The sequence below is a fragment of the Camelus dromedarius genome, chromosome 7, assembly GCF_036321535.1.
Source record: "Camelus dromedarius isolate mCamDro1 chromosome 7, mCamDro1.pat, whole genome shotgun sequence".
NCBI classification, from domain to species: domain Eukaryota; kingdom Metazoa; phylum Chordata; class Mammalia; order Artiodactyla; family Camelidae; genus Camelus; species Camelus dromedarius.
In genome coordinates this window covers 32,581,479-32,599,179 of record NC_087442.1, presented here as the reverse complement: position 1 = coordinate 32,599,179, position 17,701 = coordinate 32,581,479, and the positions used below count along the sequence as shown (strand labels likewise).

The 17,701-nt window shown below is 34.6% G+C and overlaps 1 protein-coding gene across 1 annotated transcript in view; it reads right to left on the bottom strand.

Annotated features, from left to right (window-relative positions):
- Positions 1 to 391: 391 nt before the first annotated feature.
- BMT2 (base methyltransferase of 25S rRNA 2 homolog) overlaps positions 392 to 17,701 on the bottom strand; it is an 82,190-nt gene continuing 64,880 nt past the window's right edge. Inside the window, exon 5 of the mRNA XM_031455230.2 lies at positions 392 to 3,629. Within this exon, the coding sequence (XP_031311090.1) occupies positions 3,000 to 3,629 (630 nt within the window). The 3' untranslated portion in view covers positions 392 to 2,999. The remainder of the gene's footprint in view (positions 3,630 to 17,701) is intronic.

Below are 17,701 nucleotides of genomic sequence, written 5' to 3'. Positions count from 1 at the left end.
AGAAGTCAAACATCTGTTCAATAATTAAAGAACTCTTTCACATCATGAGGAAGCCATCTGCTGCCCTAAAATAACTGATAAACTTTGCTAAATTATCTCAGATGTAATTAACTTTCAAGGAAACTAGAGCATGATATGGTTGACATATAATGAACTAGAATTTATGTTGGCTGTTGTCCTGGTTCATTAGTAAACAGCATGACAATAAGAAGTCACCTGAGCTCTCTGGAGCTCAGTGAATGCATTTACTAAATTAAGGAATTTGACTAGATAAAACCAGCTAGAAAATTCTAAGTAATTTAAGTTTTAAATTGCTCCTTAATGCCGAAATCATTTAGTGAGATAGGTCAAAGACCATAAAACTTTCAGTTCACAAGCAACAGACAGTGAATATTAGAAAATTTAAAATTTTTAATAAATGTGCTTTGTTCACAAAATGTGAAAAAATACAACAAACACAAACATACATTTTCAGGTAAGCCACCTCCCACCACATGGCAACTATGATATAAACCACTTGATCGAGTCATAATCCTGAAGAATCCAAGCAAACGATCATTTGTTTCTGAAACATCAAATTATTCTGGAGAATACTATTGGTAAATGTGACAGGAGGCCCCTTAACTTCTTTATATCCAAATAAATCATTCTCAAGAGTACCCATACAGTATTAGAAGACTCTATTAACTTCCCTTGTCATTACATATATAATCTGGCACCAAGCCACATGACTGCTTATATTTTAACATTTATATGTTGAATTGGCTTTGGTGGAATACATATTAGTTGAAATCCTGTGCCAACTTAATCTGAGTAAGATGAATTTACAGTAACAAATGAGATTTATAAATCCAAACAAATTTACACTAAGTGGGAGTATAGGTTTTATAAAGAGATTTTTTTCTTTAAAGTACTATTTAAAATACATCATGCACACTTTGGAGCATAAGCAGAATCAACATCTGTAAACAATCAGAAGAATTTATAGCACCAACATTTTTAGCTGTAACACAAAGGCTAACTCTAAGGTCATATACTTACACCAGCCTCTCAAAAGCACTGTTTTCATTTACTTTCAAAGCACTTTTATTTGTTACATTGTTTTCTTTGCCCTTAGGATAGCATTTAGCCCAATCACAGAAAATGGACAGTATGGTAAAAGGAGGTGCACTACCAAAACATATTTCTGTGTCACCCTGAACACAAGGTTTTTTTCCTTCTTCTTTTGGGGGAATCTACAAGATGACCTGTAGTGCTTAATTAGAAAGAAAGTCCTAATTATTCTTATTAAGGAATCTTATGCTGTTGAAAGTAAACAAAGAACTTCAAGTTATTTCTGGCATATCTGAGCAACCAATATTTATTGCATTTACTTAACTGACGTTTTAGGTTAATTACAATCTTGTTACTTTCATTAATTCAGAATATGAAATTTAACTTGAAATATCGGGTAACACACACTGAACCATTTATATCTTAAAGGGTAAATTTTGTATTTCTAAATAAAGTTTGACATTCAAAGTTAACTACAGCAATTCACAATAAGCACAAAAACATCAGTTTTACCAGAGTAAAGAAGTGCAGTTTATGAATTTAGGATCAACTATTGAAAATGCAAGTTTCCATTAAAAACACACACACATACAACATTAACCATGAAATCTGAAACTGTGATATTTCAGTGCAAAAACCTCAGTATGAGGTAATTTTAATGTAATAACCACTTGAAAAAAAATCCACACAGTGGCACTCTTAAAAATGATAGTTTACATGACAACTGCTGGCTGACAAGACAATGTGGACTAAATGTTCTTAGCTATTTAAACTAATCTTGTCTTGTTGGACATATTTCTCCTTAATCATTTGCTTCTGATTCAGAAACACAGAAAGGCATTTATCAATGTGGAAAGGGAAAATTCCCACAGCCAACTGATGGTTTATATATTCAAAGAAAATTTTCTGCCAGGATTTAGATAGAAATTAAAATACCAAAAGGTCAAAACCACTTTGAGATTAACAGCACAGGGTTAATTTAAAATTTTTCTATATAATTCCAGGCTTGTAGTGCAGCACCTCCTTAATGGAAAGGTGAGGACCCTATTAAGGTTGGTCTAGGTAGAACAAAAGCTTTCTTACAAGTGCAAACCCTTTCACAAAGGCGTTTCAGGTCAGTATCGAGTACTATATTGTTCCTTGCTTAAACAGAAAATTTTGTAAATGAAACCTAAATTTAAAAAAGTAAAAGTGAAATCTCACAGTTAAATATACTTAACACCAAGGCCCAAATCAACAACAACAAAAATATGAAAATTCTGTTTTGGCAATGGTGTTTACTGTACTGTGCTAATAAAATTAGAATACATATTTTGGGGGAAATAGCTCCCCAATGTCTGATGCTGCCAACTGAGCAAGAAAGAAAGAACGAGAATTATGATCAGTTCCAAAAAGTTTGGGGAATGTTGGATGTCAGACAAAACTGGGCCAAAATGGCTTTCTGTAACAGCTAACAATTTAGTTAGAAAGAGAATAAGATAAGTGCATCATAAAACTACTAAACCAATCTATCTCTGTGTCACATTTAACTTGTGAATCATCAAAGTGCAATCTACAGCTTTCTACATATCTTAGTTTCTCATTGTAATGGTTTAAAGTCAACATTGAAAAGATGAAAATAAGAAAAATACATAGCAAATTATGCTTCCTTTTTCACAATAGCACTAAAGAGAAAAAGGTACCTTTCTATGATATCTTAGTGCTAAATGCTAAAGTAACAGTGGTTTCTGCTATGACAGGAGTCACTCTGCATGAAACTTTATTTAAGCTTTCTATATAAGAATAAATTTTAAAATCCAGAAGTAGAAAAAAATAGCAAACTCTGTAAACCTTTGCATTTCTTCTATGCAAACCAGGTTTTAAGTACTGAGTTCATGTTAGTATTTCTGATTAGTGTAAGCAATTAAGTTTAGGAGTCTGGACTGAAAGGGCCTTTTGCTTTTATATTAACTTAAAAGTAATATGGGATCTTCTAGCTCATAGACGGGAATAGAGCTGGCTTGACTTTCTCCAGAATCTGAGTCGTATGGAGCATCAGGGAGCTCTGTGAAACCATACGCTAGTTGTTCATCTTCTATATCTGATCGAACGTAGCAGGAAGGGTTAGAATATTCCTCATCTTCTATACTGTTGAAATCTTGAGGAATATATAACATCCCTGGGTAGTTCCTACTAACCAAGTCACTGGTGGTTTTTAGGGAGATTTTTCTAAATGCCATCAGATGCATATGTGAAAATTTTGAATACTTGAAACGTTTAAAGCCCAGGGACTCTATAGCAATCTTCCAGCTTTTCATCATCATAGCATGACGGTTCTGATGGGAGGAATCAGGTGTGATGATAAGCAATAGACCATTTAATACTAACAGTTCATGGGCTTTCTTGCAGCAAATCCATCGCTGGTAAGGTGATGGAAAATAAGAAAGAAGGAGAGAGAAAACAACCACATGGAAAAGTTCTCCAGGAAGAGAATCAATAGGGTTTTTCAGCTGCTTCAAAAAGGCATCTATAGCATCCTGTGCAAGCTGGAGTGGCTGCTGAAGCTGCAAGTTCAGGAAGTCACATTTATATACACTCTGCAGAAAGGCAAAAATAAGGCATATTAAGAATTTTAAGATTACCTCCACCTCACTACATAGATTTTGCACCAAACTATTTCACAGCATTTCTGTATAATTCATACTTTAATTATGTACCTTTCCCTTCTAACTTGCACGCTTATATTCGACCAAAACTTTTACTCACAGAAATCCAAACAGTAATTTCTAGTCATTAATTAAAAATATATATTTGTGTAACAATTAAAAATTAGAAATAATTTTAAGCACGTATTTAAAAAATAATAGTTTATTTGAAATTTAACTTGAGTAAGAGCTTATAGTGATGATCTATTTCTAAATTTAGTCATATTTACATTCACTTAAACATTTACAGTTAAAAAAACAGGCTAATACAAAAATAATTAAACAAAAAATACTGTGAAATAAAGATGAATCAAAGTCAAAGAGGATAATGGAAGAGAATTATAAATTTAAAAAGTGAAATACCAAAACTTTTTAAAGTCATGACAAACATCTTTTTAACCATTAACTTTAATAACCATATCAAAGGTAATTTTAATAATACATTTATTCTATTAAAAAGTTAATCCCTGGCTTGAAACAAACTACATATTAAATGTAATTAACTTAGTCAAATGACCATGGTATATACTGTAAGTAAAGGACTAAATAGCATTGTATAATTTGCTGAATATTAAAACTCTATGGAAATAATCCAGAATAAGAAAGCAGTTTTAAAATTAGATAAAAATTAGTTACCCTTATCATATAACAATAGTTAATTATCAAGGATATTAGCTAATACCTTAGTCCCTCATTCTTGTTAGTGTATTGACAAAGCTGGTCATATAAGCATCTGGACTATCTATTAGGAAAAGTGATACATAAAGTTCTATGTATGGAACATGGAAAACCTTTGTTTTTCTTCTTCCTTTTGCTCCTTTTGGAGGGGAGGGCAGGGAATAGCTTTATTGAAGTAGAACTGACACACAAGCATATTGAAACTCCTGATAAGTTTTAACATTTATACACTCATAAAACCACTACTACAGTCAAATTAAGGAACAGATCCACCACTACCCCAAAAGTTTTCTTGTGTCCCTTATATAATCCCTTCCTTGTACCCTCCCTGTTCTCCCCTGCCACTAGGCAATCATTGATGTGATTTCAGTCACTACAGATCAGTATGGTCAGTATGTATTTTCTAGAATTTTGCATAAATGGAATAATACAGAACAACATACTCTTATTTTGCCTGACTTCTTTCGAACAGTACAATTATTTTGAGATTCATCCATTTTTTGGGGGGCATTTTGTTAATTGCTGAGGTATCCTACTTTATCAAGGATATACCACAGTTTGTTTATTCATATACCTGTTCATAGATATTGGTTGTTTCTAGTTTTTGGCTATTAGAATCAAAGCTGCCATGAGCATTCCTGTTTATCTTTGAATGCACATGCTTTCATTTGTTTTGGATAAATAAGCAAGGAAAGGGGTGGCTGGATCATATAGTATGTACATGTTCAACTTTTTAAAATTGAGGTATAGTTGGTTTGAAATGTTGTGTCAATTTCTGGTGTACAGCATAATGTTTCAGACATACATATACATACATATATTCCTTTTCATATTCTTTATTGTAGGTTACTACAAGATACTGAATATGCTCCATGTGCTATACAGTAGAAATTTGTTGTTTATCTATTTTATATATAGTAGTAACTTTTAAAGAAACCCCAAAACTATTTTCAAAAGCAGTTACATAGTTTTACATCCCCATCAGGAGTTTATGGGAGTTCCAGTTCCTCCAAATCTTCATCAGCACTCGGAATGGCTAGCCTTTTACATTTTAATCATGGTCATAGGTGTGTAGTAGTATATTGAGGTTTCAATTTGGATTTTCCTAATGAGTAGTGATGTTTACCTTCTTTACATGTACTTTTTTCCCATCTGGGTATCTTCTTTGGTGAAGTATCTGTTCAAATCTTTTGCCTATTTAAAAATAATTGGTTTGCTATAAATTTTAAAACATTTTCTCGTTGAGTTTTGAAAGTCCTTTATACTGGATACAAGTCCTTAATCAGATATATGACTTGAAAATACTTCTCTCAGTTTATGGCTTGCCTTTTCATTCTCGTAACAATGTCTTTTTCTTTTTTATTGAAGCTATAGTTAATTTACAATATTACATTAGTTTTGGGTGTACAGCATAGTGATTCAGTGTTTTTATAGATTATACTCCATTAAAAGTTATTAGAAAATAATGGCTATATTTTCCAGTGCTGTACAGTATATCTTTGGGTTTATCAATCTTACGTATCATAGTTTGTATCTCTTAATCCCATACTCCTATCTTGCCCTTCCTTGCTCCCTTCTCCCCACAGGTAACCGCTAGTGTGTTTTCTGTATCTATGAGTCTCTTTCTGTTTTGCTATATACATTCATTTGTTTTATCTTTTAGATTTCACATGTGATATCACAGTATTTGTCTTTGTCTGACTTAACTTCACTAAACATAATATTCTCTAGTTCCAACCACAGTGCTGTAAATGGCAGAAATTTCACTCTTTTTATGGCAGAGTAATAGTCCATTGTTTGAGTGTGCATGCATGCTCATGTACACACACACCTTCTTTGTCCGTTTATCTACTGATGGAAACTTCAGTTGTTTCCATATCTTGGCAACTGTAGATAATGCTGCTATGAACATTGGGGTGCACGTATTTTTTCAAATTAGACTTTTCATTTTGTTTGGATATATACCCAGGAGTGGAATTGCAGTATCATTTGGCAATTCTATTTTTAGTTTTTTGAGAAACCTCCACAATGTTTTCTACAGTGGCTGTACCAATTTACATTCTTACCAACAGTGTAAGAGGGAGCCCTTTTCTCCACATCCTCTCTAACATTTGTTATTTGTAGACTTTTTGATGATAGTCATTCTGACAGGTATAGAGTGATACCTCACTGTTTTGATTTGCATTTCTCTAATAATTAGTGATGTGATGTTGAGCATATTTTCATGTGTGTGTTAGCCATCTGTATGTCTTCTTTGGGGAAATGTCTTTTTAGGTCTTCAGCCAATTTTTTGACTGGATTTTTTTTATGTTGAGTTGTATGAATTATTTACATATATTCGATATTAACCCCTTGTCATTCCTATTATTAGCAAATATTTTCTCCTATTCTGTACTTTGTAAAGCTTTCTGTATTGTCAATGATTTCCTTTGCTGAACAGAAGTTTGATTTATAGTTTGATTAGGTCCCATTTGTTTATTACTGCTTTTATTTCTTTTGCCTTAGGAGACAGATCTGAAAAAAATATTGCTACAATTTATGTCACAGAGTGTTCTGCATGTTTTCTTCCAGTTTCATGGTTTCAGTTTTTACATTTAGGTCTTTAATCCATTTTGAGCCTATTTTTGTATATGGTGTAAGGAAATACTCTAATCTCATTGTTTTACATGTAGCTGTTCAGTTTTCCCAGCACAACTTACTGAACAGACTGTCTTTTTTCCGATGTATATTCTTGTCTCCACTGTCACAGATTAATTGACCATAGGTGTATGGGTTTATTTCTAGGCTCTGTGTTCTGTTCCATTGATCTATAGGTCTGTTTTTGTGCCAGAACCATGCTTTATTGAATACAGTATCTTTATAGTGTAGTTTGAAGTTAGGAAGGGTGATATCTCCAGCTCTGTTATTTTTTTCTCAAGATTGCTTTGGCAACTTGGGGCAATTCTTTTAATCCAAGAGCACAGGATATATTTCCATGTCTCTGCATCATCTTCGATTTCCTTCATCAATGTTTTATAATTTTCAGAATACAGGACTTTCATCTCCTTAGATAACTATATTCCAAAGTATTTTATTCTTTTTGATATGACGTTAAGTAAGATTGTTTTTACTTGCTCTTTCTGATAATTCATTATTAATGTACAGAAAAGCAACATATTTCTGTATATTAATCTTATATCCTGCAACATTACTAAATTTATTTATTAGTCCTAATAGGTTTTTGGTGGAGACTTCAGTTTCCTATATAAAGTATCATGTCATCTGCAAGTAGTAAGTTTTACTTCTTCCCTTCCAGCTTGAATGCATTGTCTTTCTTTTTCTCGTCTGACTGCTGTGGCTAGGATTTATAATACTGTGATTAATAGAAGTGGTGACAGTGGCAATCTTGTCTTGTTACAGAATTTAGGGGAAAGGCTTTTAACTTTTCACTGTTGAATATGATGCTAGCTGTGGGTTTGTCATAAATGGCCTTTATTATGTTGAAATATGTTCCTGCTATACCAACTTTGAGAGTTTTTATCACAATGGGTGTTGAATTTTGTCAGATGCTTTTTCTCTGTCTATTGAGATGATCATGTGATTTTTATCCTTTTGTTAATGTAGTGTAACATGATGATTTGGGAATACTGACCCATCCTTGCAGCTCTGGAATAAATCCCACTTAATCACGGAGTATGACTTTTTTTTACATATTACTGAATTCGGTTAGCTAATATTTTTTGAGGATTTTTGCATCTATAGTCATCAAAGATACTGGCCAATAATTTTCTTTCTCGTAGTGTCTTTATCTAGTTTTGGTATCAGCGTAATGGTGGCCTGTAGAATGAATTTGGGAGTGTTCCATCCTTTTCAATATATTGGACTGGTTATAGAAGGAAAAGTATTAACTCTTCTTTGTATGTTTTGAATGACCCACAGCTTCCCCTGTGAAGCTGTGGGTCCTGAACTTTTATTTGATGGGAGTTTTTTTAAATGACAAATTCAATTTACTACGTGATTGGTCTGTTCAAATTGTGTTTCTTCTTGGTTCAGTAATGGCAGGTTGCACGTTTCTAGAAATTTGTCTATTTCTTCTAGATTATCCAATTTGTTGGCATTTAACTGTTCATAGTAGTCTCATGATTTCTTTGGTATCCCTGTGGTATCAGCTGTTATTTCTCCTCTCATTTCTTATTTTGTTAATTTGGGTTCTTTCTCTTTTTTCCTTGGTGAGCTTGGCTAAAGGTTTATCAATTTTGTCTATCTTTTCAAAAAAAAAAAAACCAAAACACAACAACAACAACAAACAACCCAGCTCTTCATTTCATCTTTTCTAATCTTCTTTTGGCGGGGGGAGGGGGGGCCTCTATTTATTTCCTCCCTGATCTTTATTTTTTTCCTTCCTTCTGTTGACTTTGGGCTTTGTTCTCTCTTCCCTGATTCCTTTGGAGTGGTAGATTAGGTTGTTTGAGACTTTTCTTGTTTCCTGAGGAAGGCCTGCATTGCTATAAACTTTCCTCTTAGCTTTTGTTGCAGCCCATAGATTTTGGAAAGTTGTGGTTACGTTTACATTTGTCTTGAGGTATTTAATTTCCTCTTTGACTTCTTCATTGACCCAGTGGTTTTTAGTAGCGTGTTTAGTCTCCACATGTTTGTTCTTTTCTCATTTTTTCTTTCTGTAGTTAATTTCTAGTTTCACACCACTGTGATTGGAAAAGATGCTCGATAGCATTTATATCCTGTTAAATTTGCTGAGACTTGTTTTGTGGCCTAGCATGTAATATCCTGGAGAACTTTCCACATGTACTTGAAAAGAATGTGTATTGTGCTGTTTTGGGATGGAATGTCCTATAGATAGCTATTAAGTCCAACTGGTCCATTCTGTCATTTAAGACCACTGTTGCCTTACTGATTTTCTATCTGGATGATCTAATCATTGATGTCAGTGGGGTGTTAAAGTCCCCTATTATTATTACATTCTTGTCAACTTCCCCCTGTGTGTCTGTTAGTAGTTGCCTTATATACTTAAATATAGTAGTTGCTTTATATACTTAAATGCTCTTGTAATAAGGGTATATATGCCAGCAAGTGTAAATCCTCTTCTTGTACTGATCCCTTTATCATTATATAGTGCCCTTTGTTTTTTGTTACAGACTTTGTTAAAATCTATTTTTTTTGGTATGAGTATTGCTATCCCGGCTTTCTTGTTATTTGCATAAAATACCTTTTTCCATCTCCTCACTTTCATTCTGTGTGTGTCTTTAGCTCTGAAATGAGTCTTTTCTTTATCCAGTCATCCTGTGTCTGTCTGTGTCTTTTGACTGGAGCATTTAAAGTGATTATTGGTAAGTATGTACTTACTGCCATTTTATTACCTATTTTCTAGTTGTTTTTATAGTTGTGTTCTTTTCTTCTTTTGGTTTCTTCCCTTATGGTTTGATAAACTTTCTCTAGTAGTATGCTTGTGTTCCTTTTTTGTGTATTTATTGTAAGTTTATTTGTGATTAACATGAGGTTCATATGTGTTGATCTATAACTCTATCTGTTCATTTTAAACTGGTAGTTATTTAACTTCAAACACATTCTAAAAGGTCTACCTTTTTTATACTCCCCTCCCCTGCATTTTGCGTTTTTGATGTCATATTTTTTACATTGTCATGTTTCTCCCTTAACTGTTTATGGTAGTTATAGTTGCTTTCACAATTTTGTCTTTTAATCTTTGTGCTGGCTTATTTAAGTGGTTGATTCTCTGTCCTTACTATATATTTGCCTTTCCTAGTGGAATTTTCCCTTTCCTGTAGAGTCCTACTTTTTTTCCACTCAGAGAAGACCACTTAACATTTCTTTGATGAACTCTATTTTTTGCTTGTCTGGGAAGTTGTTAATCTCTCCTCCTATTCTAAGTGATAGTCTTGCTGGGTATCCTAGCTTGCAGGTTTTTTTCAATTCTGATTGGGTCTCTCTTATATTTTCTAGTTCCTTGTTAAACCTGTCACTGTGTTCATCTATTGTTTTCCCTAATTCAGCTAACATTTTTATTGACAATGCTTTGAATTTTTCCTCTTTTAAGTTGTTTCATTTTTTCCAGGAGTTTTCTCTTGCTCTTTCAACTGAGAGCACTTCTTCTGCCTTTCTATTTTGCATGAATTTCTCTGCCTCTGTGAATTTAGGTGAAACAGTTACCTATTGTGGTCTTGAAATGCTGTTCTTATGTGGGAGTATCCCTACACAGAACACGTGTGCCCCATGCCTTTGGTGGGAAAGCTGATTTGACATGGATGGAAGTCATGTCTTTCCTCTGGGTGTGAGGGAAGCTATCACTTTGGCAGGGATTGGGGCTGGAGATGGAAGGGCTAAAGCTGAAGTTGGGTGTGATGTGAGACTTCCCCTCTGCTCAGTAGTCATCACTACCCTATTAGGGGTAGAATCTGATCCCAAGTTGCTGAAGCAGAAGCCCAAAGAATAGGCCTGTGCTGGTCTGTTCCTGTTAAGTGTGTGCTTTCCCTTCTCCCAGCTCTGGAACCTTTGCTTCAGAGTAGGGGATTGCTGAAGCAAGGGGGTATGCTGTGTTGGCTCCACACTGAGGTTCAAACTGTCTCTGATGTGCGGCCTGTGCAGGCACCCACAATAGTTTTCCTTACTCTGTTCAGATGCAGCCTTGGGTGCACATCTCTTTTGTTCCTTACAGCTGATTACTGCTCCTATCCTCTACCACCCCTGGCCTGTTGTGGGGCTGCACTGCAGGGCAGGTAGGGCCTGCGTGGACTCCAGGTGATTATCAGAGCATGAGCTGTGGTAGAGTGGTTGCTAGAGTTCCGGGCTGCTACTGAGGTGCTGCTTGAGTAAGTGTGAACAATAGCTGCTGCCACCCCATCAAAGCTCTGCCCTTGGACCAGGTCACCACTGTGTCCCATGGTTGAGTTTTCTCCCTTGTCATGGCAGCCCCAGATTCTATGCCATGATATGACACTGAGTATGAGGGGCTAAAGAATTTTCTCAGCTTGGGCTGGGGCATGCACCGAGGCAGTAACACGAAACCTGGCAGCCACTCAAGCAGTCTTGTAACTGCCCACTCTGTCCTGCCTTGAGGACAAGCCAGTGCATTGTGTGCCTCGGAAGTGGAGTCCAGGATTCCCATAGCCATCCTGTTAGTCCAAGCAGTCCTCCACCCAGCCAAGGGGACTCATCTTCCCTGTGTAGGAACCCAGGACTAGGACACTCAATCTGTGGTTCTTGCTGTGCACTCCCCTGGGCAGGTCTGCACCCATGTAGTCTCCCTTTTCCTCTGAATCCTCTCCCAGGGGCACAGGTCCTGATCTGATCACTCTTCTTCCCTTCTTACCTAATTACATGTGGATCTTTCATACAGCCTTGGTTGTACAAGAGTGTTAGTTTCCAGTTAGTTTTCAGTGAGAATTGTTACACATACAGATGTGTTTTTGATGTCTCTGGCGGAGAGATTAGTTCCATGTCCTCCTACTCCGCCATCATGATTGACAGCCCCCCACCCCCAGTGTCTTTGAACACTGTAAATTTTAAATTTTGATAAAAGCCAATTTATTAACTTGTTCTTTCATGGACTGATTTTGGTCATGGACTGTGTATCTAAGAAATCTCCAAATCCAACATCACAAAAATTTTCTTTGCTGTTTTCTTCTAGAATTTTTAGTTTTAGGTTTTTCACTTAGGTCTACCTATGACCAATTTTGAGTTTATTTTTTGTATATAGTGTGAAGTATAGACTGAAGTATTCCCTTCTCCATATGGAATTCCAGTTGCTTCAATCACCATTTGTTGAAAAGACTACGCTTTCTATCTTGTTTGAAAATTGGTAGTCCATAAGTTTAGCCCTATTTGTGGACCCTGTTACATTTCATTGATAATCTTGAGACTAATAACACACTGTTGTGATTACTGTAACTTTAAAATGAAATTTGAAATTAAGTAGTTACTATCCAACAATGTCCTTTTAAAAAGCTGCTTTAGTTATTCTAGGTCCTTTAGATTTCCAAACAAATTCCTAAAATATGTTCTTCAATTTTTACAAAAAACCTGCTAGAATTTTTATCAAAATTGCATTAAATCTATATAGATCAATTTTGGGAAAATGGGCATGTTAAAGATAGTTTTTCCACCAACAAACATGGCATAGCTCTACTTATTTAGGTCTTCTTTAATTTCTCTTAGTAATTTATAGTTTTCAATATACAGGTTTGCCGTATCTTTCATTGGCTTATGTCCATATATTACATATTTCATATTTCTGATGCTAAATAAAGTGGTACTATTTCAAATTTCTAACTGACTGTGACTAATATATGTAAATTTATTTTTGTGTATTAATCTTATCTTGCAATATTGTTAAACACACTTATTAGTTCTAGTAGCTTCTCTGTAGACTCCAAAGAATAATCTAACAGATGATCAATGTCATCTGTGAACAAAGACAGTTTTACATCTTTATTTCCAATATGAATGCCTGTTATTGCTTTTTCTTGCTTTAGTGCACTGGCTAAAACTTCTAGAGAATGCTGAATAGAAATGATGAGAGAAAATACCCTTATCTTGTTCTCTAAGTTTTTACCAGGAATCCATTTTTCTTTTACCATTAAGTATGATGTTATCTGTAGATGTCTTTTTTAGTGTATTACTAGGTGAAAAGATGGAGTGTTTTTAAACATTAAACCAATCTTGCATTTCTGGAATAAACCAAACTTATCATGATGCATTATCCTTTTTGAAATATTGTTGGATTCAAAACACTAAAATTTTGTACAGAGTATCTGTGTCTATGTTCATGATGGATACAGTCTATATGTTTTTTTTTGTTGTTGTTCTATAATTCTCTGTCTGGTTTTGGTATCAGGGTAATGGCCTTGTAGAATGATTTGGGGAGTGAAGGTATCTGAGTCTGGAATTTTTTTTGTCGGAAAGTTTTTAACTTCTCAGTTCAAATTTCCTTAATACATTTCAGGCTATTCAGGTTATCTATTTCTTCATGAGTGACCTTTGGTAGTATGTGTCTTCCAAGGAATCTGTCCATGTCATTTAAGTTGTGGAATTCACTGCATAAATTTTCACAGTACATATTATCCTTTTAATGTTGGTAAAATATGTATGATGTCACTTCTTTCTCTTTATTTCCAAATCGGCATGGCTAGTGATTTATCCATTTTATTGAACTTCTGAAAGAAGTAGCTTTTGCTTTCACTAGCCTTCCCTACTGTTTTTCTGAACATTTTCCACTTTATTGATTTCTACTGTAATCTTTGTTATTTCCTTTTCTGTACTCTGGATTTAGTGTGCTTTTTTCCCATTATTTGGAAAGTTGATGTCATTGCTTTTGAGACCTTTGTTATTTTCTAATAAAGGTGCTTAGTATTATATTTCCCCTAAGTATTACTTTACTCACTTTAGTGGCATCCTATGCATATCTTATGTTTTCGATATTTTTTTAAAGTATAGTTGATTGACAATGTTGTGCTAGTTTCTGGTGTACAGCATAGTGATCCAGTTTTATGTACATATATATATCCTTTTTCATTATGTTATTATAAGCTATTGAATATAGTTTCCTGTGTGTTTTTGATATCTTATATTTTTATTTATCTTCATTCCAAAATATGGTTTAATTTTCCTGGTGAGTTCTTTGATGTTCTAATTACTTCATCAATTATTGAGAGTTGGGTAATGAAATCTTCAACTACAATTTTATAAATGTCTCTTTGTCTCTTGCTATTTTATCAGTTTTTGGTTTATGTATTTTGAAGCTCTATTAAAATTAGGTACATAATGTTTAGAACTGTTTTGTACTCTTGATGAATTGACTTTTTATCATTTTGAAATGACCATCTTTACTGGTGGTAGTAATTTTCCCTCTGAGATCTAGTTTGTCTGTAATGTAACTATCACATATAACCTTAACTTCCTATTTGTGTTTATAATTGAAATGCATTTCTTATAGGCAACATATATTTGGGTCTTGCTTTTTTAAATCTAATCTGATAATCTTTGCCTTTTAATTAGGGTATTTAGGCCATATCTACTTAATGCGATTGTTGGTAAACTTAGGTTTAAATCTATAATCTTGTTATTTATTTTTTATTTGTTCCATCTGTTCACTGTTTCCTTTCTTCTCTTTTCTGCCATCTTTTGGATTAAAGGAATTTCTTTATGATTCTAGTTCATCGTTTCTGTTGGCTTACTAACTATATTTTACTGGTTGCTTTATAATTTGTAGTCTGCATCTTTAACCTATCACAGTCTACTTTCAAATAATATTTTACAACTTCATATGTAGTATAAAGCCTAATGCTAGTCCTTTTCTTCCCTCTTACCCTTTATGCTATTGTCATACATTTTATTATTTTACAGATTAGAAACCCCATTCTGTATTTGGTCCCTGAAAAACATGGGTTTGAACTGCACAAGTCCAATTATACCTGGATTTTTTCCAACAAATATATAGTCAGCCCTCCATATTTGTGGACAAAGAATCTAGGGATATGAAGAGCCAACTGTAAGGACCTGAGCATCTGTAGATTTTGATATCTGGGCTGTGGGTGGTATCCTGGAACCATTCCCCTGGGATGCTAAGGGACAGCTGTACTACTAGTTAGCTTTTACCAAATTTGGAAAAATTTTGGCCATTATTTATTTGATTTTCTTCTCCCCCCTCTTGGGGGGACTCCAATAATGCTTATATTTGGCCACTTGAAATCGTCTTCACTGCTCACTGATGATCTTCTATTAAAAAAATCTGTTTAATTTTAGGTAGTTTCTATTGCCATGTCCTCAGTTTAACTTTTTGTCTGCAGTATCTAATGTACTGTTAATACCATCTAGTGTGTTTCTTATCATACATCATAGTATCTACCTTGAGAAGTTAGATATGGATATTTTTAAGTATCTTCCATGTCTCTACTTCACTTTTTGTACATATGGAATACAGTCATAATGTCCCTGTCTTAATGCCCTTGTTTCCTAATTTTAGCATCTGTGTCAGTTCAGGGTTGGTCTCTGCTGGTTGATTTATCTCCTCAGTGTTGGTCCTATTTTCTTGCTTCTTCACTCGGCTGATTACTTCTTTATTGGATGCCAGACACGGTGAATTCTACTTTGCTGGGTTCTGGATGGCTTTGTGTTGCTATAAATATTCTTGACCATTGTTTTGGGATCTATAGTTAAGTTATCTGGAGACAGTTTGATCTTTTTGTTCTTGCTATCAAGATTTTATTAGGTGGGCCTAGTGCAATGTTCAGTCTAAGGCTTATTACTCTCCACTACTGACAGAAAGCTCTTCTGAGTTCTTTACCCAATGCATTGTGATTCTTGAGGTTTCCAGTGTGGCTGGTGGGAACAGGTACCACTTCCAGCCAGTGTGAGTGCTGGGCATTATAACCCCTCGTCCTTTCAGCTAGTACTTCCTGAAGTCTCATGTAGTTTTCTCACACACATGTACTGATCAGTAGTCTGCTGAGTACTCAAGGACAACTCTTCGGAGACGCTGGAGTTTTCTCTCTGCAGCACTCAAATCTTTGGTATTTCAACCTGTCTTGGTCTTCCAGGACTCTCAGCTCTGTCTCCACAACTTGGTATCAGCTGGATTTTGCTTGGGATCCCCAATTTGCGCCGTATCTTGGAAACTCTGTGAAGGCTATATGCTAGTGCAACTGTATGGCTCATCTCATTTTTTTTTCTATCTCTTGGTAATCACTGTATCATGACCTAATGTCTAGTGTCTTACATATTAATTTGAATATTTTGTCTACTTTTCGGTTCCTGCAGGCAAGCGGAAAAAGGATCCATGTGGTCGCTGTTACTCCATCTTGGCTGCAAGTGTAAGTTTCTTCCTCTTTGTTTTAAAATTAGTTACAGGGTTCTAGAACTGTAAAAGTCTGATTCTACTACTGAACTTACGTATTGTAGTTCTTTTGCCTTCCCTAATGACTTTACAGTTAAAAATTTATAGCTCTATCTATAAACAAACTTAATATTTTAAGGATAATATTTAAGCCTGAGTTTTAGATTAAAGGGTCATCATGTCTTAACAGTCCCTGAGGGACATCTCTAATGTGTGTCTTGAGGAAGGAAGGGGAGAGAATCCATGCACAAAGCCACCTGCACTTTAAAATCACAGCTCCTGATGGCAGAAGAATTGTCTGTAGTGGTAAGCTAAGAACAGCTGTTACTATAAAGTATTTGTGCATCTTTAAGAAGCAGAGATAATAGTAACAGTTTTAGTGTTTTCTGTTCATTATAGTCATATGTATTCAATGTAGATAATCATGCTCATCAAAATCAAAGAAAAAATTAATATGAAAGTTGAGTTTTCATGCAGGAACTTTTCAATAAGAACAGCAAACATTTCTTTAGCACTCACTATGTAACAGTTACTGTGCTAGGTTCCTTAAATACTTTACCTCAAGTAAACATTACAATAATCCTATAAGGTATGGTCCATTACTAATCTCATTACACAGATGAGAAAACTGAGGCTCAGAGAGTCAAATCTAGGTTAAAAGTAAGATTCCATTTTTGTATTCAAGAAGTACTTAATGAATACTCATTATGCCAGTGCTAGGTGCTGGGAATACAGCAGTGGGGGGAAAAACACCCCTAACTAAAAGTTTACACTCCAACACACATTCTCTTTATAACAATAAAAACATAATTTATATAAAAAGTGCCTGGTGCTATATCAAAAGTAAAATGGCAGACATTATGAATTTGTCACTGAGGAAAACTAAATCTAATTTTAAAAGCACAGGAAACATTCTATGAAAAGTTACTTAGTTTTACCTAGTAAGTACAAAGAGCTGGGATTTTGGCTATCTCCAAAGCCCTTGCTCTTTCCACTATTCCATAATGGCTCTACATCACAGTACATTTCAGAAAGAGATGCATTAAAAAAAATATAGCAAGTAAAAAGCCCAAATACTACAGCTATCTGGGAATCTTTACAAACTGCTAAAGTTTCTTGATGGCAATGATAGATGATAAACAGAAAACAAAACAAAAAAATGAATACAGGGAACAAAACAAATAGATTATTGGTCAAAATAACAGTTAACTAAATGCCCAACTTTTCACAAAATATACATTTAGTTTTGAATAAAAATAATCTATTATCAAGACATTAACTTATCTACAATACAGGAACAGACTCACAGACATAGTAAACAAACTTATGGTTACTGGGGGGGGGGAAAGGGGGTGGAAAAGGACAAATTGGAAGTTTGAGTTTTGCAAGTATCAACTAATGTATATAGAATAGATAAAAAGCAGATTTCTTCTGTATAGTACAG